Source organism: Mobula hypostoma, chromosome 5 (assembly GCF_963921235.1).
Source record: "Mobula hypostoma chromosome 5, sMobHyp1.1, whole genome shotgun sequence".
NCBI classification, from domain to species: domain Eukaryota; kingdom Metazoa; phylum Chordata; class Chondrichthyes; order Myliobatiformes; family Myliobatidae; genus Mobula; species Mobula hypostoma.
The window spans coordinates 180,727,399-180,753,087 of NC_086101.1; the positions used below are offsets into that span (position 1 = coordinate 180,727,399).

Consider the following 25,689-nt stretch of genomic DNA (forward strand, 5'->3'; position numbering starts at 1 on the left):
GCATCTATTACAGCTAGTAGTGTTTTTGGATAAGCCATTGCACAACTTAATGCAACAAGATTTGCTTACTCCTCCTTGCAAAATTGCTCAAGCTGTGCCAGATTGGACAGCAGCCTTGAAGTCTTGCTACAGATGTTTTATTGTTTTAAGATCAGGACTCTGAATGGGCCTCTCAGGGACATCAATTTTCTTCATTTGAAGCCACTCCATGGTTCCTCTGGCAATGAACTTCCTCCCCAATGTAAGCTTTCTGGCAGAGGCTAGCAGGTTTTTATCTAGGATCTTTCTGTATTTAGAAGCGTTCATCTTCCCATCAATCCTGACCAGATTTCCAGTCCCTGCTGCTGAAAAGCATCCTCATAGCATGATGCTAAATCCACATACTTTACAGTAGGGATGATGTTATCTGGCTGATGCCCCTTGTTAGATTTATGGCACACGTACCACTTAGTTGTTGAGGCCAAAATGTTCCACTTTTCTCTCATATGACCACAAGATATTCTTCCACATCTTTACAGTATCTTCTGTCACGAACCCCGTAACGGGAATAAAGAACCAGCAGAGATGGAAAACACTTTGGAGTTCAGTATTGCTATTAACTAAATAATATTTATTAGTAACTATGCAATACTGTAATATAAATGTAGATAAATCAAACAGGTTAGCAATGATTATGTATATATAAGTAAGTAAATCAGTTAGTGTGGAAATATATGCATGAAAAACCAAGCTTCTTTATGTCTAGGGGTAAAAAGATACAGTCTTATGATGATGAGTATAGTTCAGTTCAGTTTAGTTCGTGGTATTTAGTTGAGTAGTGATGGAGAGAGAGAGGGAGAGATTTGAGTCTTCAGGTGAGCTGACGCCATCAATCTTCCCGTTGTCCTTCGAAGTCCTTCAAAAGTCATCGACTGTGACTTTAACAAAGGGGACCGGTTTTCTGTGGTGGAGCTACCCCCCCCCCAGGCAAGGGTGGACACATGGATAACTCCCCACCAGTCAACCCTTTTCCTCTTTCCACTGCAAGAGCGATGGATCAATCCACCTGATCGATCCTCCAAAACCCACTTTTTCTGCTCATTCAGTGTCCAGAACATGTGTCTGAGGTCTGTATCATCTGACCTCCTATTTTATCTTCCCATACTGAGCATCAACTGTCATTCAAATAACTCCTCCTCCCTTTGTCTGTGTAAGAAATGCAAGCAGGCAAAAGTCCTTGAAGGAAGTATCAACAACCTGCCGAAAATCATAACATCGAGTGTCTATTAAATAACACCGCCTTCGCTCACCATAGCAACTTACGAGCTGCTCGGTGCTGTCTCCAACTCCAACTCAGTAGAAATCTAAGTTTACTTCCAGTACCTTAAAGTGACAGTCCAACAGTTAGTCTTCGTCTCTCTCTCTCTCTCCTTTACAAACAAGCTGTTGGTGTTAAATAACTCTCTCTCTCTCTTTTCAAAAGCACAGTTCGTAGGGGTACTTCAGGACCCCGTCACACTTCTAAGTGACTCTTTGCAAAGCCTTTACGAATAAGGGTATGATTTTTTTTAGCAGTAAGTGTATCACAAATATAATAACAATTTCCGATTTATGATTTTACTTGTTTTTGGGCTCTACTGTGAAAAAAGGAGCATGCGATTCATAAGTAAAAATTCTCAGTTAAATTGATCTAAGTCCCTGGTTGTAATTCTCATTTATGTGAACAGAGGGTCGGGGGCCGAATACCTTTTCAAGGTACCGTAGATGTTCTTGAATCTTGATGGTGTGATAGATTTTGATTAGATCGGCTTGATTTGTCACATGTATATTGAAACATAAAGTGTTTGTGCCAAATCAAATCAGCATGGATTGTGCTGGGCAGCCTGCAAGTGTTGCCACGCATCCAGTGCCAACGTAGCATGCCCACAACTCATTAACCCTAACCTTACGGGCCCTTGGAACGTGAGAGGAAACTGAAGCTCCTGAAGGAAACCCAGACGATCACATACAAACTCCTTACAGAAAGCAGCAGGAATTGATTCCCGACCAGTGATCACTGGTGCTGTAAAGCGATGCACTAACCACTACAGTACCTTGCTGCTCTTACATTAATGTATCATGATTTGCAATAATATTAATTATGAGCAAGGAATTAGAAAGGAGTTAAATAACAAGGGAAGATAGCAATGGTCTTAATATCCTTTAAGCTCTGCTAATTAAGCTGTTTAAGATGAATAAGCAATATGATATAATATAGAGATAGGAAAATGGTTTGATATTCAATCCCATGTTGAGTATTTGCTCCCCAGACTGCATTTGCTGCTAATAATGGAATCTCTAGTGCTAGCTATTAGACATTTATTATGAAGGATTTCCTCTTCTAAAGGAATAAGTTAGAGAAGGTTGTTAGAATTCCTGACAGACGGCTTGTTTTCAAGTAAAGTGATGGTATGATAGCATAGCAATTAGTGTGTTGCTATTACAGCCCGGTGCTTTCCAGAGTTCAGAGTTCAATTCCAGCGCTGTTCCATAAGGAGCCTCTGTACGTCCACTCCATGGGAAGAGTGTGTTTTCCCCACATGCTCCGGTTTCCACACATTGTCCAAAGATGTACCGGATAGGTGAATCGGTCATTGTAAGTTGTTACACGATGAGGTTAATATTAATCAGGTTTGCCGAGGGTTGCTGGGGCGACATGGCTCAAGGAGTGAGAGCACTGTGTCACTAAATATATAATCGCAAAAATCAATAAACAAATAAAAAAAAGACGTTATAAATCACATATTCACATTTCCAGCCCCCTCAGTCAAGTTTATTGTCATATGCATTGGTGCAATGAAAAACTAACTTGCATCAGCATTACAGGCACATAGCATCATTTTAGCAACCTCTACAAGAATGGACATATTTAAGGTGAGAGGGAGAAAGTTCAAAGGAGATCTGTGAGGCAAGTATTTTTACACGGAGTGGTGAGTACCTGGGAAATAACCTTAGGATCAGAAGATGTAGGAGAGAATTAGGCTATTCAGCCCATCAAGTCTGCTCCACCATTCCATCATAGCTGATTTATTGTCCCTCTCAACCCCATTCTCCTGCCTTCTGCCCGTAACCTTTGACGTCTTGACTAATCAATAACCTAAGAACCTCCGCTTTAAATATACTCAATGATTTGACCTCCGCAGACATCTGTGGCAATGAATTCCACAGATTCATCACCCTCTGACTAAAGAAATTCCTCCTCACCTCTCTTCTAACTGGACATCCCTCTATTCTGAGGCTGTGCCCTCTGGTGCTAGATTGACACACTACAGGAAACTTCCTCTCCACATCCACTCGATCTAGGCATTTTGATATTCAAGATTTTAGTGAGATCCACCCACCGCTATTCTTCTAAACCCCAGCAAGTACAGGGTCAGAGCCATCAAACGCTCCTCATGTGTTAAATCTTTTATTCCCAAAATCATTCTCATGAACCTCCTCGACCCTCTCCAATACCAACACCTTTCCTTAGATAAGGGGCCCAAAGCTGCTCACGATTCTCCAACTGTGGTCTGACCAATGTTTTATAAAGCCTCAGCATTACATTCTTGCTCTTATAGTCTACTCCTCTCAAAATGAATGGGAACATTGCATTTGCCTTCCTTACCACTGACTCAATCTTCAAGTTCACCCTCAGGGAATCCTGCAGAAGAACTCCCAAGTGCCTTTGCATCTCAGATTTTTGAATTTTCTCTGCATTTCAAATATAGCCCACACCTTTATTCTTTCCCCCAAAGTGAATGGCCATAAACTTCTCTACACTATATTCCATATGCCTGTTGTTTTGCCATTCTCCCAATCTGTTTTAGTCTTTCTGCAGACTTCCTGCTTACTCAACACTACCTGCTCCTCTGCTATCTTCATATTGTCTGCAAATACAAAACCATCAATTCCATCATTCAGACCACTGACATATAAAATGAAAAGAAGCAGTCCTAACACCTATGAAACACCACTAGTCACCAGCAGCCAACCAGAAAAGGTCCCTTTTATATCTGCACTTTGCCTCCCACCAGTCAGCAAATCTTCTATCAATGCTAGTACCTTTCCTGAAATTCCATGGGCTCGTATCTTGTTAAGCCTCATGTGCAGCACTTTGTCAAAGACCTTCTGAAAATCCAAGTAAGCAACATCCACTGACACTCTACCCTACCTGTTATTTCCTCAAACAATTCCAACACATTTGTTCGGCAAGATTTCCCCTTAAGGAAATCATACTGACTTTAGCCTATTTTATCGTGTGCCTCCAAATATCCCAAAATATCATCCTTAATAATGGACTCCAACATCTTCCCAACCACTAAAGTCGAGCTAAAAGGCCGATAGTTTCCTCTCTTCAGCCTTTCCCCCTTCTTGAAAGTGGAGTGACATTTTCAACTTTCCAGTACTCTGAAAGCATTCCAGAATCTAGTGATTCCTGAAAGATCATTACAAATGCCTTCACAATCTCTTCAGCAATCTTTTTCAGAACCCTAGGTGTAGTCCATCTGGTCCAGATTAAATATCTAACTTCAGACCGTTCAGCTTCCTAAACATCCTCTCCTTATTAATACTAACTACACTCACTTCTGCTCACTGACACTCTCGAATTTATAGCATACTGCTGTCTTTCACAGTGAAGACAGATGCAAAATACATATTACGTTCATCTGCCATTTCTCTGTCTCTTCTTACTGTTTCTGTAGTGTAATTTTCTAACAATCCTATATCTCCTCTCACCTCTCTTTTACTCTTTATATATCTGAAAAAATCTTCTGGTATCTTCTTTTATGTTATTGGCTAGCTTACCTTTATGTTTCATCTCTCCCCTCTTTATGGTTTTTTTAGTAGCCTTCTGTTAGTTGTTAAAAGCTTCCCAATCCTCTAACTTCCCACTATTTTTTGCTGTATTATATGCCATCTTTTTATTTTTATCTTCTCTTTGACCCTTTGTCATCCATGGTTGCCTCATTCTCCCTTTAGAATACTTCTTCATCTTTGGGGTGTATCTATCCTGCGCCTTCCAAATTGCTCCCAGATACTCAAACCACTGCTGTTCTGCCATCATCCCTGCTAGTGTCCCCTTCCAATCAACGTAGGCCTGATCCTCTCTCATGCCTCTGTAATTCCCTTTACTCACTGTAAACCTGATACATCTGTCTTTAGCTTCTCCGTCTCAAACTGCAGGGTGAATTTTATCATATTATGATCATTGAATCCTAAGGGTTCCTTTGCCTTAAACTTCCTAATCAAATCTGGTTCCTGACACAAAACCCATTCCAGAATTGCCTTTTTCCCAGTGGGCTTAACCACAAGCTGCTCTAAAAAAAAAGCCATCATGTAAGCATTCTACAAATTCCATTTCTTGGGATCCAGCACCAACCTGATTTTCCCAGTCTACCTGCGTATTGAAATCCGCCATGATGATTTTACCATTGCCCTTTTGACATGCTTGGTCTACATCCCATTGTAATTTGTAGCCCACATCCTGGATAGTGTTTGGAGGCATGGAAATAACTCCTATTGGGGTCTTTTTAGTCTTGCAGTTTCTTAGCTCTACCCACAAGGTTTCTGCATCTTTGGATCCTATGTCACCTCTTTCTAAGGACTTGATTTCATTTTTTACCAAGACACACCCCACCCCCTCTGCCTACCTGCCTGTCCTTTTATAACATTGTGTATCCTTGGATATTAAGCTCCCAACTATGAACTTCTTTCAGCGATGACTCAGTTTTCCCATCACCTCATACCTGCCTAACTCTAACTGTGCTACAAGATCCAAAGCCTGACCACTATAGCACTCTAAATGTGCTGCCAGATGTGCTAGAGCCAAATACAGTAAGGGCTTTTAAGAGGCTCTTGGATAGGAACATGAAAGTGCAGGGAATGAAGGGATATGAACACTGCGTAGCAGGAGGGCTTAGTTTGGTTAGGCATTTAATGACTAGTTTAATTTATTCAGTACAACATTGTTGGCTTAAGGGCCTGATCCCGTGCTGTGCTGTTTTTATATTCTATGTTTGAAATATAAATTAATCATAATTTTTGCAAGAAAGAACACAATTAGAACAAAGGTATCTATGTCAGTGCAAACTTGTCCAAATGTTCCTAAACTATTGTGATTAGGGCTGTGCTGGTTGGTTCAAGAAACAAATAGTTGAATGGAAGTAGCTGTTCTGTATCATATGTTCTAGATATATCTTTATTTAGGAAGATTGTTGATAGGCTGAATAACCTGAAGGACTGAATGGCCTACAGTTGACCCTCCATTTCCAAAAGAAGTTAAGGAGTTGAGAGTAGGTCCTTGGAGTGTTTGTAACTGTGTGGTTGTGTTTCAGTACTGAAGACAGAGCTTGAGAAAACTGCAATTTGTAGTTTAAAGTACTTTTGTCTGCATGTTAGATTATCTGGGGAAGCCTTTTACTGCACCCACACTTGGTTTGTATCAAATTTATGGATACACAACTTTTAAATCACTAAACATTTTCTCTGTTAAGTCCTTAGGAGCACAAATTTACGCAGAATAATTTCAAGTGTATTCCATTACAAGTAGCAAAAGCCAGCAATAACCTGTGTACTGGGAATTTCTGAATAATGTATGAGGCTGTTACCAATAAATCAGCATTTCACATTTCATTTTAACCACCAGTGTAGCAGGTCTCTATGGCACAACAATATTTTTGTGGATTGTTTAAATAGCTTGTTAAAATATACATTGTCACCATCTCAAAAAAAGCTGACAATGAGGTTTCTATTTCTCAGTCAGTCTACATCTCCTAATTTTATGGCTTCCTTTGGACAGATAATGTGGCAACAAATAATGAGATGATTTTTCTGATTCTCCAGTTCCATCTGTTTCCTCTTTTCCTGGGTGACTCTGGCTCATGCTGTACAAAGCTTATTGACCATGGCTTTCAATACTGGATTGTAGAGATACCCCTCTGGAACACTAATTCAGCAATCTAGGCAAATAGTCCTGCTACAAATGAGTTTAGTTCCAATTGTGTTAAATAGTGTACACCTTAACAAAGCTTTCACCAGGGACAGGAGAGACGCTGGAAATCCAGAGTAACACACAAAAATGCTGGAGGAAATCAGCAGATCAGGCAGCTGTATTCTGATGAAGGGTGTCAGCCCAAAACTTCGACTTTCCCTTCTTACATGCAGCCTGACCTGCTGGAGTGTTGCTGAAAGTTTTACCAATACGATTGATATTTGAAGAGCAGTTAGAAAATAGGTCTTTAATGCATGTTCTCCTCCAAGTCACTAGAACCCTGACTTGGAAATTTATTGTCATTAGATCTGAACCTGGAAGTCCCTACCCAAAAGCATTGTTGAAGTGCCTTCACTACGTGGATTACAATAATTATTGATCTTACTATTTGCAACATATCTAGAAAAATGACTAACAAAATATTACTGGTAGCATTGATTTAAACATTTATCCCTCACTTTTTTTTGTATTAGCGATGAAGAATTATACTCATCTCCGACATCTTAATGGTTTCAAATTGTTAGATTGATTGGTGCATGGATTCCTCTGCACAAGGTCCAATAGTATAGGAGCATGGAAATGTAGAAAGTCAAAACAGGAGTAGTTAGTGTAATGGTATTACAGTGCCAGCTGTAAGATTGGGGATCACTTCTTGCAGTTGTCCATAAAAAGTTCATATATTCTTCACATAACCACATGGGTTTCCTTCGAGTGCTCCAGTTTCCTCCTACATTCTGAAGGCTTATGGGTTAGGGTCAGCAAAAGGCATGCTACGTTGATGCCAGAAGCATGGCGACACTTGTAGCCTGCCTCCAGCGTATATCAGACCTGTGTGTTGGTCTTTGAAGCAAACAATGCATTTCACTGTTTGCTTCAATGTTTCCACGTACAAGGTAATCTTTCATCCTTTTCAGTCTCTTCTACTTTCAACAAGTTCATTCATTATGTGCAGCAGTTTCTCTCGCTCCACTGCCAGTATTCATCATCTTCTCCTTACACTCTTCCGGACAGATCACTTCCTCCTGTAGAAGGCACTGAAAACAATTACAATACCTGGACTGTCTTTGGCTGCTTGACCAAATCCATTCGTTCCATTCTCTCCATCCCTCTCCCCCTCTTATCATCATCATCATTATGTGCTGTGTCGAATTGACATGCACATTCATGGCCACGATTGTTCATGGCAAATATTTCTACAGAAGTGGTTTGCCATTACAAGACAGGTGACCTCTGCTATTATCAATACTCTTCAGAGATTGTGTGCATAACCAGGAGCAGCCAGCTGTTCATACGACCATCCACCACCTGCTCTCATGGCTTCATATAATGCTGATCAGGGGGTTAAGCAAGTGCAACACCTTGCCCAAGATGACCTGTGGTCTAGCAGAGGGAAGGAGCACCTTACACTCCTTTGGTAGAGATGTATCTCAACCCCACCATACTACTTTCAAATTGACCATGTCTAATCATCCAAATTCAACACCACCTTTCTTCTTTCCCAATATTTCCCTTGATCCCTCCATCCCTAAGTATCATATCTAATTATTTTTGAATATGTGTAATAGGTTGGCTTCAACTGCTTTTTATGGCATATAATTCCATACCTTCATCTTTCTCTTTGCTAACAAAATGTCACCTCATCTCCTTCCGACTTGCCAGATCCCTGACCCTTACACTAGGATTTCTGATCCTGAACTCCCTACCTTTGAGAACATCCTTCCTCCATCTAACACAACACAAGAGATTCTGCAGATGCTGAAAATCTATAGTAATATACACAAAATGCTGGAGGAACTTAGCAGGCCAGGTGGCATCTATGGAAAGAACAAACAGTTGACATTTCAGGCCAAGGCCATCAGGACTGGGAAGGAAAGAGGAAAAATCCAGAATAAGAAGATGGAGGGAAGGAAAGGAGTACAAGATGGAAGGTGATAGGTGAGTCTAGGTGGGGGAGAAGATGGGTGGGTGGGGGAAGGGTGAATTAAGAAACTGGGAGGGGAGACGTGGAAAAGGCTGATGAAGAAGGAATCTAATAGGAGAGGAGAGTGGAACTTGGGTGAAAGGGAAGGATAAGGGGCACTGGAAGGAAATTATAGGCAGGATAGGAGAAGAGAAGGGTTAAGAGGGGACCAGAATGGGAAATGGAAAAAGAGAGAAAAGGGAAAGGGGAAAAATTACCGGAAGTTAGAGACATCAATGTTAATTTAGATTTTACCCACAACAGTGATGTCATCTATAGATAATATTTGAGCTGTGCCTAGCCACGCAGCCATGAGTGTAGACAGAGTAAAACAATGGGCTGAATGTGCATCCTTGAAGACTGCCTGATTACCCCTGCGTAAAATTGCACAAAAATGCTTCAAAAGAAATTGACATTTGTACTATGACATGTCATTCGAAAGTTCACATGCATTGGGTCTAATATACATCTATCTTTCTTATGTCTCTATTTAAACTCTTGCAGGAAAATTCACATGTATTGAAGTGCGATTCCATCTTGAGAGACAGATGGGTTATTATCTCATTCAGATGTACATTCCCAGTCTTCTGATCGTCATTCTTTCCTGGGTGTCCTTTTGGATAAATATGGACGCAGCCCCTGCAAGAGTAGCCTTGGGTATTACCACAGTTCTCACAATGACCACACAAAGCTCTGGATCTCGAGCTTCTCTCCCAAAGGTAGGAGGCCATTTTTTTTCATAGAATTAACTAATGTCATCTTCAAAATTAAAACAGTTAACTATTAAGCACTTAACCACCTGGTCACTTTTGTACCCCACTGAACAAAAATATTCTATATAGGTATAAAGTGTGATGCAGATTCAGGCTGGACTTGTAGTCCTCGGGAAGGGGAGCTTGTGATTGGGGAAAAGACAATTCTGAAATGGGTTTTATGTCAAGAACCAGATTTGATTAGAGAGTTTAAGACAAAGGAGCCCTTAGGATGCAATGATCATAGATAGATAGATAGATAGATAGACATACTTTATTGATCCTGAGGGAAATTGGGTTTCGTTACAGTTGCACCAACCAAGAATAGAGTATAAATATAGCAATATAAAACCATAAATAATTAAATAATAATATGTAAATTATGCCAGATGGAAATAAGTCCAGGACCAGCCTATTGGCTCAGGGTGTCCGACCCTCCAAGGGAGGAGTTGTAAAGTTTGATAGCCACAGGCAGGAATGACTTCCTATGATGCTCAGTGTTGCATCTCGATGGAATGAGTCTCTGGCTGAATGTACTCCTGTGCCCACCCAGTACATTATGTAGTGGATGGGAGACATTGTCCAAAATGGCATGTAACTTAGACAGCATCCTCTTTTCAGACACCACCGTGAGAGAGTCCAGTTCCATCCCCACAACATCACTGGCCTTACAAATGAGTTTGTTGATTCTGTTGGTGTCTGCTACCCTCAGCCTGCTGCCCCAGCACCCAACAGCAAACATGATCGCACTGGCCACCACAGACTCATAGAACATCCTCAGCATCGTCCGGCAGATGTTAAAGGACCTCGATCTCCTCAGGAAATAGAGACGGCTCTGACCCTTCTTGTAGACAGCCTCAGTGTTCTTTGACCAATCCAATGCTATAATAAAATTCACCTGCAGTTTGAGAGGGAGAAACCAAAAACAGATGTATCAGTTTTACAGTGGAGGAAAGGGAAGTACAGAGTCATGCGAGAGGAGCAGGCCAAAGATGATTGGAAGGGGACACTAGCAGGGATGAAGGTAGCAGTACAATGCAATACTTAAAATTACTACAATACTGTGCAAAATCCTTGGGCATCCTAGCTGTATATATGTGCCTAAGACTTTTTACGTATACTGCATGTACATACACACACATTATATGTGCATATACAAATAGAGTCATATATATATATGCCTCTTTTTGAATTCAGCATTAGGCAGTTCCATAGATAATTGGATTCTTTGGATGTTCTGTGCCTCTGGGTCAAACACCAGTTGTATCATTCCATATTCAACAGAAGCCCTTGCAACATTCATTAGATAAACCTTTTGCCATTATTTTACATGGATTAATAGTTTATGTGAGAACAACACTACCGTTAAAATCATGAACATAAGTTGCATGCCATCTTGGACAATGTCTCCCATCCACTACATAATGTACTGGGTGGGCACAGGAGTACATTCAGCCAGAGACTCATCCCACCGAGATGCAACACAGAGCGTCATAGGAAGTCATTCCTGCCTGTGGCCATCAAACTTTACAACTCCTCCTTTGGAGGGTCAAACACCCTGAGCCAATAGGCTGGTTCTGGACTTATTTCCTGGCATAATTTACATATTACTATTTAATTATTTATGGTTTTATTACTATCTAATTAATTATGGTGCAACTGTAACGAAAACCAATTTCTCCCGGGATCAATTAAGTATGACCATACTATATACTATACTATACTATGAAGAAGTGAACATTAACGGAGGTTTAAAAAGACTTAAGGTTTATGTATAGATTACTTGACTGCTTTAGATATTATTGAAGCTAATCAAATAGACAATGGAACAGCGGTCTCTTGCAAGAATGCATGGAGGTAAGTGCTGTACAGAACTGTACAAAACCTGTTTAACCCATGCCTGCTGTGTACAATTATCAGTTCCCAGCACCAGTCCTTAGGAAGTATATACTGACTCAGAGATAGATAGATATATAGAATGATACCTAGAAAGGAAAAGTAAGGTTGTACTCACTCAAATTTTGATCTGTGTAGAATGACTTATTCAAAGCATTCAATATATTGTAATGATCTTGTCCTACCATTCTGGAAGAAATTCAAGGATTATTTGGGGATATAGTTCACAACTAATACAATGGAGACTGCTATTTCAATTGCTCCATTCAAGGCCATTAGTTCAAAGTGAGTGGAGGATAGTTTAGGGGAGATGTCAGATGTACATTATTTTACAAAAAGAGTGGTGTATACCTGAAAAACACTGTCCGGAGTGATGCTGGAAGTTGATACAATAGGGACATTTAAGAGCACATGGATGTAAGAAAATATGATGCATTATGGGTTGTATAGGAGAGAATAGTTTGATTAAACATAAAAGCACAAGTGTCAAGAAATGTAGAGGAGGATTGACCCAAAAGCAGAGCAGCAGAGGTGACTAAGCAATGAGTGATAATAGTAGACTGCAGATTAACAATCCACGAGGGTTCACAAAACAAGACAGAACAGATACTAAGCACAACAGGCACAAGGTAATGGAAGGCTACAGGCAACTGTTTGAGTCCAGCTGATTCAATGAGTGTACAGGGACTGGCGATTAAAGTTGGGTTTAAATAGGCTGCAGGTGATGAGTTAGAAACAAGAGGCAGGTTACTCCTATTAGTTGAGTGGAGGCTGGGGGCGGGGGGGTGCCTGCTGTGGATGCCTGACAGGACCTCCACCACCCCACTACCCATGGCCAGGCCCCAAGAGCCCAGGATGATCTGAATTGGCTGGGGGAGTTCTTTGATGAGCGATGGATCCAAGGTGTATATTTGCATGGATGGTAAGTAGCTAGAGGTATGCGAAGCGTAATCTTGAAGGGGCCAATAAACCAGGGTGAGAACTTGCAGGGGTCAATGCGCAGAGATAGTTCTCAGGTGGACATCTTGAGCCGGTTCCCAGGCTGGAGTAGTCTGGCTGGGCGCTGATGACAGTTGGGCTAGCCAATGTAGGCACAGCTGGGAACTAGGATGGACTCTGTGCCCTCTTCCAGGCACTCTGGCAGCGGACAACCAGGGCCCTGACAGATGGGACCTCCACCATTGGCTCCTCTGTGGGAAACAACAGAGATTGGTAGCGATGAAGCACTTCCAAGGGTGACATCGCTATGGCAGAGGAGGTGTGTAGATTGTAGGACAGCTTGGCCTCAAGCAGACACTTCTTCCATGTGGAAGGGTTAGAGGCAGCAAAGCATTGCAGAAGCTTCCTCACTTACTGGTTAGCCTCTTCTGACTGACCATTGATCTGCGGATGATAGCTAGAGGACAAACTCACTGAGCAGTGGAGGAAGGAGCAGAAGGCTCACCAGAAGGGGAGATGAATCGTGGGTCCTGATCTGACACAATGTCCCAAAGGAAGCCGTGAAGGTGAACTTCATGTGGGAGAACCAACATGAGTCTGCGTCTCAGCGACTGATGGAAGTTTGGGGAGGGCATTGAAGTGGGCCGGCTGGGAGAACCGGTCCACCACTGTCATGATCACCATGGCCCACTGGAAGGTGGCAAACCCATGATAGCATCCATGACAATGTGGGACAACAGGCGACAAGGAACCGGTAGGGACTTCAGAGGGTCACCAGCTGGAGGATGAGCACGTTGAGGACAAACAGTGATGAACTGATGTACATCTGTGGTCACGGTGGGACATCCAAACAGGTGTCACAGAAAATCAGGGTCCATTGTGCACCTGGATGGCCAGTGAGGGATGAGGAATGGGTCCACTGGAGTTCCTCACGGCGCATGGTAACTGGCATATAAATGCTGCTGTCAGAGGTGTCGGCCAGAGAAGATTCATGCTGTAGGGCCTGGCAAATCTGGTTTTCATGGTTCCAGATGATTAGGATGAGGATCTGCGAGGATGGGCTGAGGGTTGATCGCCATTTCAGCTGGGTCAAACTGCTGTGCCTTAGTGTTCTTGGAACAGGGCCAGTATGAGATGGTGAAGTTGAGTTGTTCAAAGAGGAAGACCCAGCAATCCTGATGTAGGTTGAGTTGGCAGGTCTGTTGCATGGATATAAGTTTCTGACTGTCAGTCCAGATCAATAAGGGCTCAGTATTTCCTATCAGCCAATGTTTTCATTCCTCCAAGGCCTACTTAAAGGCAAGTAGCTCCCCGTCTCCTACTCCATAATGGCGCTGTGTAGAGTTGGACATGTGTGTGAAAGCATAAAGGTGTGTCTTCCCCTCCAATCCTCATTGAGAGAGGAATGCCATGGTGCCAACATCAGATGTGTACACCTCAAACACAAAATGTCTGGAGGTGTTTGGATGATGGAGAATGAGAGCAGTGATAAAGCGTCTCTTGAGATCCTCTAAACCGTGATGCATGGCAGCAGGCTAGGTTATATGTGAGGTACGTGAATTGGTGAGGGAGCTGAAGGAAGCAATGATTTGGCTGTAGTTTCTTATGAAACAGCAGTAGAAGTTGGAAGCCCAAGAAATGCTGTAGCCCTCTAAGGGAGTGTGGTCAGGCAATTCAACTATGGTGTGCACTTTCCCTGAATCTGTGGTTAGGCTTTGGATGAAAGGACATAACTCAGAAAGGAAATCACAGGGGTGTGGAACTGACATTCTCTAACTGGTAGTACAGTTGAGTTTCGAGGAAACACTGAAGATTTGAATAGAAGTGACAGATATGGCCTTGAGGGTCCTTAGAGATGATGAGGATGTTGTCAAAGTGGATCAATATATATATCTGTGTATCAGGTCTCAGAGGATCTCATTTATGAAGGCTTGGTAAAAGGCTAGACTGTTGGAAAGTCCAAAAGGCATCACTGGTGGCCATAGGGTGTTCTGAGTGTGTCTTCTTCTCATCCCCCTGGTGGATATGGAGCCAGTTTGTGCACAATCCGTAGATCAAGTTTGGTGAAGATCTGGTCCTGTGGAATGATTCCAACAGAAGAGGGAAGTGGTTCGTAATAGCAATTTTGTTCAGTACACTTCTTTTTAACAAAGAATACTGCTCTGGCTGGGTCCTGGGATGGTTGAATGAAGCCATACTATTGTGTTACGGTTATGTAATCATTCGTGGCTTGGGTCTCAGGAGAAGAGACCTCAAATGACCTCATGGAGGGTTGGTGCCCAAGAGAAAATCAATTTCGCAGTTCTGTGGTCTGTGAGGCAGCAGGGTGCTGGTCTCCCTTTTATTGAAGGCAGTTGCTAGGTCATGGCATTCCTGTGAGAGTTTGGTAAGGTCAATGGTTTCCTCCATCTCCATGGATCTACAGAGTGTAGTCATCTGAGGTTGCAGGCAGGTGGGTCCCCAACTCAGCAGTGAACTGGATGACCAGGTGAAGTAAGGATCATGACTGGAGAGTCAGGGTAACTCAAAATAAGAGGAGTGTTGGGTAAACTGAATAGGAGAAATTGGATGTCTCGTAGTGCTTTCCGAATCTCATGTGCATGGTGTATGCGCATGCTCTAACCATGCCAGACCCCAAGGAATGTCTGTCAGCGACCGTCATGTAGTGGGGGAATGAGGGACGCTTGGTATGGAATCTAAGCTTGCACACAAATAGTCCAGTCCAGAAAGTTGCCTGTGGCACTAGGATCCACCAGAGCCTCCTGTGTGTGGAGGAGAACAGAAAAGCTGAGTCAGGCTGTGGTGTCAGAATGAGGAGCCAGGAGAGTTTACCAAATAAAAAGTCCTTCATCTCTACCTGGCAGCACCATTTCCTGGAAGCAGTGGGCATTTGATGCATTGGTGATCAGCTGCTCCAATTGCAGGTACATAAGTTCTTCAGCAACGCTCATGCTCTTGGGAGGTTAAGGGAGCTTTTCCTAACAACATGGCTTCCAGAGGCATTGATGAGGGTCCTGCTCCTTAAAATTATTCTGGGAATGAACAGGGGTTCCAGCTGATGTTCTGAAGGGTAGCTGCAGAAGCCACTTGTCAATACAGAAGGACAGAGTAATGAACCTTTCAAATGCCATGAGCATCTCCCTGCTAGACAGCTTGTTTTTCTGCATTCCAGCCACACTCCAACATGAGGGTCCTGAATTCCATGGTATAATCCAGCACAGAGCGTGAACCTTTACACGGGCAAAATATCCAATCTGCTGATTCCCTTCCACTTCCCAAATACTCATAAAAATGGCACATCTCAGCAGTGAAACCCTCACGTTTGTTGCCAAGTGGTGGTTTTCATTGTCACATTTAGCAGTGACCCAGGTCAGAGCTCACCTTGTCAGGAGAGAGATGATAAAGGGAATCTTGGCTCAGTCTGTAGAATTCAGAGAGGGCTGGAGCTTGAAATGTAAAACGCACTGAGAAAGGAAGCTGTGGCGTCAGGTTAGAGATGCGTTGAAGCTTTCTGGCACTGGAATCTGGGGCTCCAAGAGAAGCAGTTGACTGGCACGGGGTTGCTGCATCAAAGGGGAGAGTTGCTTGAGAGTGGCGAGCAGATGGACAATGGTTCCTTGCTGCTTCTGGATTGTATGTTCCTGCCAACGGATGACGTCCTTTAAGCAAGCCTACTCTGCTGGGTCAATCAATATTTCACTCATCCTGTCAGAAAATGTAAAGGAGACTTGACCCAAAAGCAAAGCAGCAGAGACAGTCAAGCGCTGAGCGATAAAATTAATAGTAGTCTGCAATATAACAAGCCACGAGGGGCCACAAAACAAGAGAAATCAATACTAAATACAACAGGCAATGAGATAACTGAAGGCTAGGAGCAACTGGTTGAAACTGGCTGGATCAATGAAGGAATAAGGACTGTGGATGAGAGTTGGGTTTAAATAGGCTGCAGGTGAAGAGCTAGAAATGAGTGGCAAGTGACTTCTATGAGATGGGTGGAGGCTAAGAAGTGACTGCATGTGTAGGCTGGACAATAAGATCATAAGAAATAGGAGTAGAATTATGTCATCTGGCCCACTGAGTCTGTCTGCTCTGCCATTCTATCATAGCTGATACTGTATATTTTCCCTCTGAAGCCCATTCTCCTACCTTCTCTCTATAATCTTTGATGATCTTACTAATCAAGAACCTATCAAACTCTACTTCAAGTACATCCAAAACTTTGGCCTCCACAGCCTTCTATGTCAATTGATTCCGCAGATTCAACACTCTCTGGTTAAAGAAATTCCTCTTCAGCTTTGTTCTAATCTGATACTGTGCCCTCTGTTCTTAGACGCTCCCACTATTGGAAAAATCCTATCCACATCCACTTTATCCAGGCCTTTCAATATTCAATAGCTTAAGCCTTAGTCTTTGCCACAGCCTCTTGAGCTAAAACTAACACCACTAATCTTAAAATTGGTGGAGGCCAAGTCAGCCTCAGAATAGAAGGACGTCCCTTTAGAACAGAGGTGAGGAGAAATTTCTTTAGCTAGAAGGTAATGAATCTGTGGGCTACATTACCATAGACAACTGTGGACACCAAGTCCTTGGGTATACTTAAAGTGCAGGATGATAGTTTCTTGATTAGTAAGGGTGTCAAAGGTTATGGGGAAAGGCAGGAGAACGGGGTTGAGACGAAAAATAGATCGGCCATTCCATCAAGACTTGATGGGCCAAATGGCCTAATTATGCTCCTTTGTCTTATGGCTAGAGCGTAGAAGAATGAGGGGAGATTTGATAGAGGTATATAAAATTATGATGGGTATAGATAGAGTGAATGCAAGCAGGCTTTTTCCACTGAGGCAAGGGAAGAAAAAAACCAGAGGACATGGGTTAAGGGTGAGGGGGGAAAAGTTTAAAGGGAACATTAGGGGGGGATTCTTCACACAGAGAGTGGTGGAAGTATGGAATGAGCTGCCAGACGAGGTGGTAAACGCGGGTTCTTTTTTAACATTTAAGAATAAATTGGACAGATACATGGATGGGAGGTATATGGAGGGATATGATCTGTGTGCAGGTCAGTGGGACTAGGCAGAAAATGGTTCGGCACAGCCAAGAAGGGCCAAAAGGCCTGTTTCTGTGCTGTAGTTTCTATGGTTCTATGGTTCTATGGTTCTATGGCTTAAATTAACCGTTGTAGGTAATAACCAATATATGAGATGTAAAATTACATACATATATCATCCAAATCAGTCAAATATAAAATATTGTCACAAATTTGAGTTATTTAATCATCTTTCTCAACACACAGAGTTCTCTTGTGCAACTCTCTGGAGTTTAATTCTCAGCCTGCCATTATGATGCAAGATGCTAATATTCCCTTCTGCTCACTGCAGGTGTCCTACGTCAAGGCAATTGATATCTGGATGGCGGTTTGCCTGCTGTTTGTGTTTTCTGCCCTTCTGGAATACGCCGCTGTTAACTTTGTGTCAAGGCAACACAAAGAGCTCCTCCGTCTTCAGAGGAGGAAACGGAAGGTCAGCAACACTCTTCTTAACTCCATTCTGGATAAGGGTCCATGGTCCTTCTATTCTGTCATATAATGCAGCCTCTATTGCCCAGTAATAGTGCACTAGACCTTCAAGCAGAGACTGTCAAACACATTTACAACCTTTGATCTCCCAACCCCATAAAATTGAATCTCTGCCTTGCCTGTTGCATTTTTAGCTGTAATCTCTCCTAGCAATCCCCTTCAAACGCACTTTACAACATGACATTTACAGAAACAACTAAAGGGTAGCATGTTACGTACATTGGTGAAAAGTCTCATATTTAGGACCTATAACTGAATGACTTTTGGTCCACAAGTAATGTTCATGCATATGCAACTTTAGCAAGAATGTCTTTTTTAAGCTTGTGGAGGTCAGTGAAGCCCCACTGGCTAGACATGTTCATTACCTTAATAAATAACTTTCTGTCTCTCTTATTTGTTCATCCCTTTTGATGAAAGAATGTTGAGGGGATGCTTGATGGAAATGAAAACATAGACACGGTGCGACGTAGCAATGGCTTGAGAAACAGCGAACCAATTTACGGGACTCTGGCACAAATCTACAGTTCAAATTTCAGGGTAAAATGACAAGCAGCTGTCCCATTTGTCATGTGATTTAAGAAATCATAACTAAAGAAGTCCTTTTGTTGAACCTCTTGTCTGTACCAATAGGACTTGTCACCCTTTGTAGTCTGTTTACTGTTCATTTGTGGTAAAACATGGTCCCATTTCAAGGTACCTATCTTGTTAGGTTTTTAGCAGTCACCATCCCAACTCCCAATCCACCCCAAAAGGGTTTTGCACTTGTAAAGATGAAACAAATTGCATCTACCATTTTCCATTGAACCAGATGTAAATGAGTCAGCTTGAGGAGTGATGAACTGCAAAAGGAAATTATGAACCAAATTGATGGAGATAAAAAAGGAGTAACCAACATCAAAAACAGGCCAAGTTTACTATTTCCATGAATCAGAATCAGGTTTATGTATCACTGACATTTATTGTGAAATTTGTGTTCAATGTATCCACAAAATGTGTTCTTTTTTTAATTTTAAAGTCAAAGAAATGGAAATTGAAGCTTACCCCATATTTTGGAACCATGGATCATATTTCTGATAGAATTTAAAGAGTATTAGGGATGGTGTTCAGCAGGCAGTACAACAGAGACTTAAACATTAATAGTGTCATTCAAGTCTCTATTCCATCCCAAAGTATTTGTCATCCAGTAAACTAATCTTGATTTTTTTGACGTTGTGGTAATGCTGGAAACTCAGATGTCGTATTTCCATCCAGAAAGCCCGTAAACTGCTCTGTTAGGCTTTGTGGAATATCTTTCTTTTTCTTCTTCAAAATTAATTAATAGGATTTTATACAAATAGTAGAGAAGGATTCATGTTAACATCCCTTCAAAAAACTGAAATAGAAACAAAGTCCTTTTGTAATTAGTTAAAGTTAATTAGAACTTGAATAAAAGGAAAGCAAAACTTGTGTTAGTCCCAAAGAGGACTCCAGGCAATAAGTTGTTTATATTAAAACATGAGTGAGATACTGTGGGGACACAAGAGACTGCAGATGCTGGAATATGGAGCAACAAAGGAACTGCACGAGGAAATCGGCATGTGGACAAGCACCTGTGCAGTCAAAGGGATGGCTGACATTTTGGATGTGATCCTGCATAAATCTTGATCTTGATAGGATCCTGAGCTTAAACACTGACCATCCCTTTGCCTCCACAGATGCTGCTTGACTCACTGAGTTCCTCCAGGTGTTAGTAAAATACTGTGGAAGTTGGAACTCTGAATTAAATGTGAAATTCAGCAGGCAAGCATGCTCCTGTGGAGTGAGAAAATCTGAGATGACTCTGCATAGCACCTTCATAGGCTTTCATTTCCAATCTCGTACATCCACAGTAATCTCGAGGAAGTTTGTTGAGCAGGCACAGTACAGATATGCCTTCTATTGATGTCTTCATCGCTGATTAACTGGACCCTGAAAACTCACACTCGTTTCTCAGTCCCACTTTATTTATTTGAGTACAAGGAGAACAGCGTAGATCCTGTCATCACACTGCTCTGAAGTTTGAACAAATAAGTACAATTTTTATACATGATTGATACAGATACTGACCAATTGGTAACCTTGTGTATATTCAAATTCCTTATTTGCGTGATCAACTACCTATTAGCCAATATAATCTATGCATTAAAGACCAAAAATACTTAAGAATTAGTAAGGTAATTCATCAATAGTAAGTGACACCCTAGCATCCTTATCTTGTCTCCGTATGCCAAATGGCTCTGACCGCCATTGTGGAAAGGGAAGTTGTTCTCGTCAAAGACCTTTCTTGCTTGAGCTAACCACACGCTATTTGTAAACCATCCTTGCCTGGATGTTATGTTAAGTCTTGCTTTGTTGCAACTTCCACAATATCACTGGAGTTTTTTATAGATCATGAGTAGCAATAGAAACATAAAATCTCTGCTGAGGCCATAAGCTTCTTTGGAGGATTAGTTAAATTACCAGGCTAGATTGTTAGAGCTTGCTTGCTTAAAGCCATCATCTCCACTGGGAGATAGGCTCCTGACAGCAGCTCACTAGAGTCCTTTGCCCTGGGCCAGTCTTTCAAGTTGTCCCCAGGTGTAGCCCATCTTCGAGTACCTTTCCTCTTTGAGGGATGAGGTCTTTGGAGTTTCTGTTGGCATTTCTGTAGCTCTGGGATTTTGTGGAATGGGTTAGACCCTTGCCCAACTCTCCTACTTCGCAGCCGGGCTTGGGACTGTCCATGGTGGAGTTAGATTGTAAGAGACCTGAATTTAAAGTTTAGCAGCGCAGTTGTGGAATTGAAATTCAGTTAACTAAGTGTGTATCGATCACAAAACTACACATCTAACCATCGGAGTAGGAAATCTGTTGAACTGCCTAGTCCAACCCCCATGTGATGCCGAACCTATTGCAAAGAGAATGGCTCTTAAACGCTGCCCGAAATGGTCAAGAAAGCAATTCAGTTATGTTGTGGTAGCAGTAGAGTCATAGAAAAGTAAAACATAGAAACAGGCCCTTCAGTCCATCAAGTCTGTGCCAAACCATTTAACCTGCCCGCTCTCATCTACCTGCACGGGAACCATAGCCCTCCATATCCCTACCATCCATGTATCTATCCAAACTTCTCTTAAGTATTATAATCAAGTTTGCATGCACCACTTGCACTGGCAGCTCATTCCACACTCTGATGACCCTCTGAAAAAAGAAATTTCCCTTCATGTTCTCCTTAAACTTTTCAACTTTCACTCTTAGCCCATGACCTCTAGTTGCAGTCCCACCCAATCTAAGTGGAAAAAGCCTGCTTGTATTTACCCTATCTATAAACCTCATACTAGTTCAGAGGGCAGTTCGCTACCATCTACTCAAGGACACTTAGGGATAAGTAATGAATTTTACTCTTGCCAATGATGCATATAATTCTTTAAAACAGCTCCACAAAACAAGAGATGATGAGTTCTTTTTGAAGCTTACCATTTCCCAATTACCATAATAGTGAATTAGAATCAGATTTAGTATCACTGACGTACGTCATGAAATTTGTTGTGTTGCAGCAGCTGTACGGTACCATACATAGGAAAATCTCTAAGTAACAATAAGAAATATTTGTGAATAAATAAGTAGTGTGAAAAGAGAACAAAGTACTGAAGTAATGTTCACGGACAGTTCAGCAATCTGACGGCAGAGGGAAGAAGCTGTTCCTAAAACATTGCGTATGCATCCTTGGATTCCTGTATCTCTTCCCTGAAGGTAGTAATGAAAAGAGGGTGAGACTTCGATGTGGAGAAAAAAATATAAATCGCATTTGTGATAATCTCATCCTTGAAATTGAAACTATTTAGGAGACATGCTTCATGAATACATTTATATCTATTGAAGGTCATTGTTGATAATTAACTATCAGTGAAGTGAGAAGTGTACCGAAAGTAATATAATGCTTACTGTTTTGAAATCAGTACATAGGTAGTGGTAGGTAGATTTCAACACTGTTATATAATGAGATACTGTACATAATGCTTTATACATGCAAAGGATAGCTGTCACTGGATTTGGATGAATAGTGTTAAAAAAAATTGATGATATATTACTGGCAACACACATAAAAGTTGCTGGTGAACGCAGCAGGCCAGGCAGCATCTCTAGGAAGAGATACAGTCGACGTTTCAGGCCGAGACCCTTCGTCAGGACTAACTGAAGGAAGAGTGAGTAAGGGATTTGAAAGTGGGAGCGGGAGGGGGAGATCTGAAATGATAGGAGAAGACAGGAGGGGGAGGGATGGAGCCGAGAGCTGGACAGTTGATTGGCAAGAGGGATATGAGAGGATCATGGGACAGGAGGCCCAGGGAGAAAGAAAGGGGGAGGGGGGGAAGCCAAGAGGATGGGCAAGGGGTATAGTGAGAGGGACAGAGGCAGAAAAACGAGAGAGAGAAAAAGAAGGTGTGTGTATATATATATATATAAATAAATAAATAACGGATGGGGTACGAGGGGGAGGTGGGGCATTCACGGAAGTTAGAGAAGTCAATGTTCATGCCATCAGGTTGGAGGCTACCCAGACGGAATATAAAGTGTTGTTCCTCCAACCTGAGTGTGGCTTCATCTGTATTTTACTGTGTGGGTTAACATTCCAGTTCATAGTGAAATTGTTATGTCCTGTAAACTGGAATTTGTGATCATTTTGTAATCCTCAAGAGGTCACATCAGTTGGATTTTAATTATTGAAAGCACGGCATTAGGAAACCAGTTAAAAAGTGTTATGGAATTGAAGGCAAGTTATCAAGGCATTGGGAATTTGTTAAGAGTAACACACACAAAATGCTGGAGCATGTTAAGTCTTGCTTTGTTGCAACTTCCATGTATGGAAAGGAATAAAGAGTTGGTGTTTCAGGCTAAGACTCTTCATTAGGAAACATCATCAAATTTGTACAGGTGGTTAATACTTTATGTATCCTATAAGAATTATTATTTGTATACTAGGAGCTGGGTTAAACATGAATGCTATAGCGATAGTAATTGCTGCCATTCGGTGATCTACATTAGCAAATGTTTTCTAAAACTTTCCAAGTCAAACAATCTGTTTTTTTAAGCCCATTACCCTACTGGGGTATAGGTCACCAATAGAAGCTGGTCAGAGTCCTCTGACCACTTTTTGACCCCGTGTAGCCTATCTTTTAAGATCCTTCCTGTCCTGGGGATGAGATAAATGGAGCTATTTTTGGTGGTTCTGTAGCCTTATAGCTCTGTGTTTTTATAGGATAGAGTTGCTAGCCCCAAGCTCAATCCTCCTTTCACAGCTCAGTTTGAGACGGTCCACGGTGGATTTAAGTATATTTATCTAGGGGATCTTTACCATTCAAAATGAAAGCTTTCTCAACTAGCTGCTGCATATGTTGTGAACAGATGGTATCTTTTTCTCTCGGTACAAATAACTGATTAAGTATCTGATATGCAATATTTTTCTTCTATTTATGTCATCCCTGGGCAAGTAGCTTCTTACATTATTGACAGCATGACTATCTGGGGCATGTTTTCTTTACACTGTATCACATGCTGCAGAAATAGATTTCAAGTGATCTATCAAAAAAGTATAATAAAAATACAAACTAGGAACAAGAGTAGGCCACCATTTATAGTGTGATCCACCATTTAGTACAACCATTACTGGTTTGATTACTGTGTATCATCAGAGCTATATTACTCTTTACCTGCTGGAGGTTCAAAGAATAAGGGGGGGATCTCATTGAAGTCTATCGAATATTGAAAGGCCTGGATAGAGTGGACATAGAGAACATGTTTACAATAGTGGGGGTGACTAGGACCAGGGAGCACAACCCAAGAATACAAAAGTGTCCCTTTAGAACAGAGATGAGGAGAAATTTCTTTAGTCAGAGGTGGTGAATCTGTGGAATTTATTGCCACAGATAGCTCTGAAGATCAAGTCATTCAAAGCAGCGATTACTAGGTTTTTGATCAGTAAGGGCATCAAAGATGATGGGGCAAAGGTAGGAAAATGGGGTTGAGAGGGATAATAAATCAGCCATCATGGAATGGTGGAGTAAGTTCAATGGGACAATTGGCCTAATTCTGCTTTTATGTTTTATGGTTTTATGGTTAGGAAGCAGGGGGACGCTAGTAAAGTTATCAGGAATGTTGACCATGCCGAAGGGAGCAAGGAATAATGTACCTGGTCTACAGGTCATTCTCAACATCTTCATATGAACCTTCAGAAAGATGTTCAGCATAGCAGATAGTGTACTGCTAATACAGCACTAGCTTTAAATTCTGGGTCAATTCCTGCCTCTGTTTGTAGTTTTTTCCCATGACCAGTTAGATTTCCTCACGTATCCGAAAGATGTGTGGGTCAGAGTTAGTGAGTTTGGGCATGCTATGGTGGTGCTGAAAACATTGCCAACTCTTGCACAATCCTCGCTGTTTAAATTTGACACAAATGGCGGATTCCACTGTAGGTTTTGATATACATGTGACAAATGAAGCAAATTTTTATGTTTCTTTTTCTGTACCTTTGATTTGCTCTAGCTCAGTTTGTATTATACCTGAAGATTTATAGTCATTACACTGACCCATTTGGAGGGTTAAATGTTCATTGGTAAGTTTATACTGTTTTCAATGAAAATACGATAAAATAACTTTAACCGAAAGCACCAATGGCATCACATGATCAGACTGACCATATGACATAAGAGTACCATTTGGCCCATTGAGTCTGCTCCACTATTCAATCATAGATGATTTATTATCCCTCTCATCCCCAGTCTCCTGACTTCTCCTGTAACCTTTGACACCCTGTCTAATCAAGGCCCTATCAACCTCTGCTTTAAATATACCCAATGACTTGGTCTCCACAGCTGTCTGTGTCAATGAATTCCACAGATTCATCACCCTCTGGCTAAAGAAATTCCTTCTCACTTCTGTCCTAAACAGGCGTCCTTCCATTCTGAGGCTGTGCCCTTTAATCCTAGATTTCCCTACAATAGAACACATCCTCTCCACATCTCGTGATTTACCTTTCTGGCTGCTTTTTGCAGTGTTCAATGTTTCTACATGAGTCTTGCTAAAGCAGTTAGGAACTCGCAGCTTCAGATAAGAAACTGTTAACACCATAAGATATAGGAGCAGAATTAAGCCCAACAAGTCTGCTCCGCCATTTTGTCATGGCCGATCCATTTTTCCTCTCAGCCCCAATCTCCTGCCTTCTGCTTGTATACCTTCATGCCCTGACCAATCAATCTATCACCACCAGAATAATCCACCAGGATCTTAGCTCAAGGCTGTAAAAGACCAAGGAAAATTGGATTCTTTCTGAGCTAGCAATTTGTTTTAACTAAATGTTATGACATTATCTGACATAACTTAATTAATTCTACATTACAGGATTAATCCTGTATAGTTGAATGAGTCACTAAAAACTACTTTACATAGGAACTAAGCATGTCCTTCAGATTTAGATTTTCCTTAATTATTTCTACCCATCATTTCTATCTCCCTTGAACATTTTTTACAATTTTATTTAATTACTGATGAACATATTCCAGTTGACCCTTCATTTTGCCTCACTCTTCCA

The 25,689-nt window shown here is 41.6% G+C and overlaps 1 protein-coding gene across 2 annotated transcripts in view; it reads left to right on the plus strand.

The window, feature by feature from the left end:
* Positions 1-25,689, plus strand: part of glra3 (glycine receptor, alpha 3) — a 257,459-nt gene that overhangs the window by 208,565 nt on the left and 23,205 nt on the right. Inside the window, exons 7-9 of one of the 2 annotated variants that reach the window (XM_063049478.1) lie at positions 9,456-9,670; positions 17,914-18,054; positions 18,528-18,647. In XM_063049478.1, coding sequence (XP_062905548.1) covers positions 9,456-9,670; positions 17,914-18,054; positions 18,528-18,647 — 476 coding nt within the window. The remainder of the gene's footprint in view (positions 1-9,455; positions 9,671-17,913; positions 18,055-18,527; positions 18,648-25,689) is intronic. The other variant, XM_063049479.1, reaches the window with a different exon arrangement.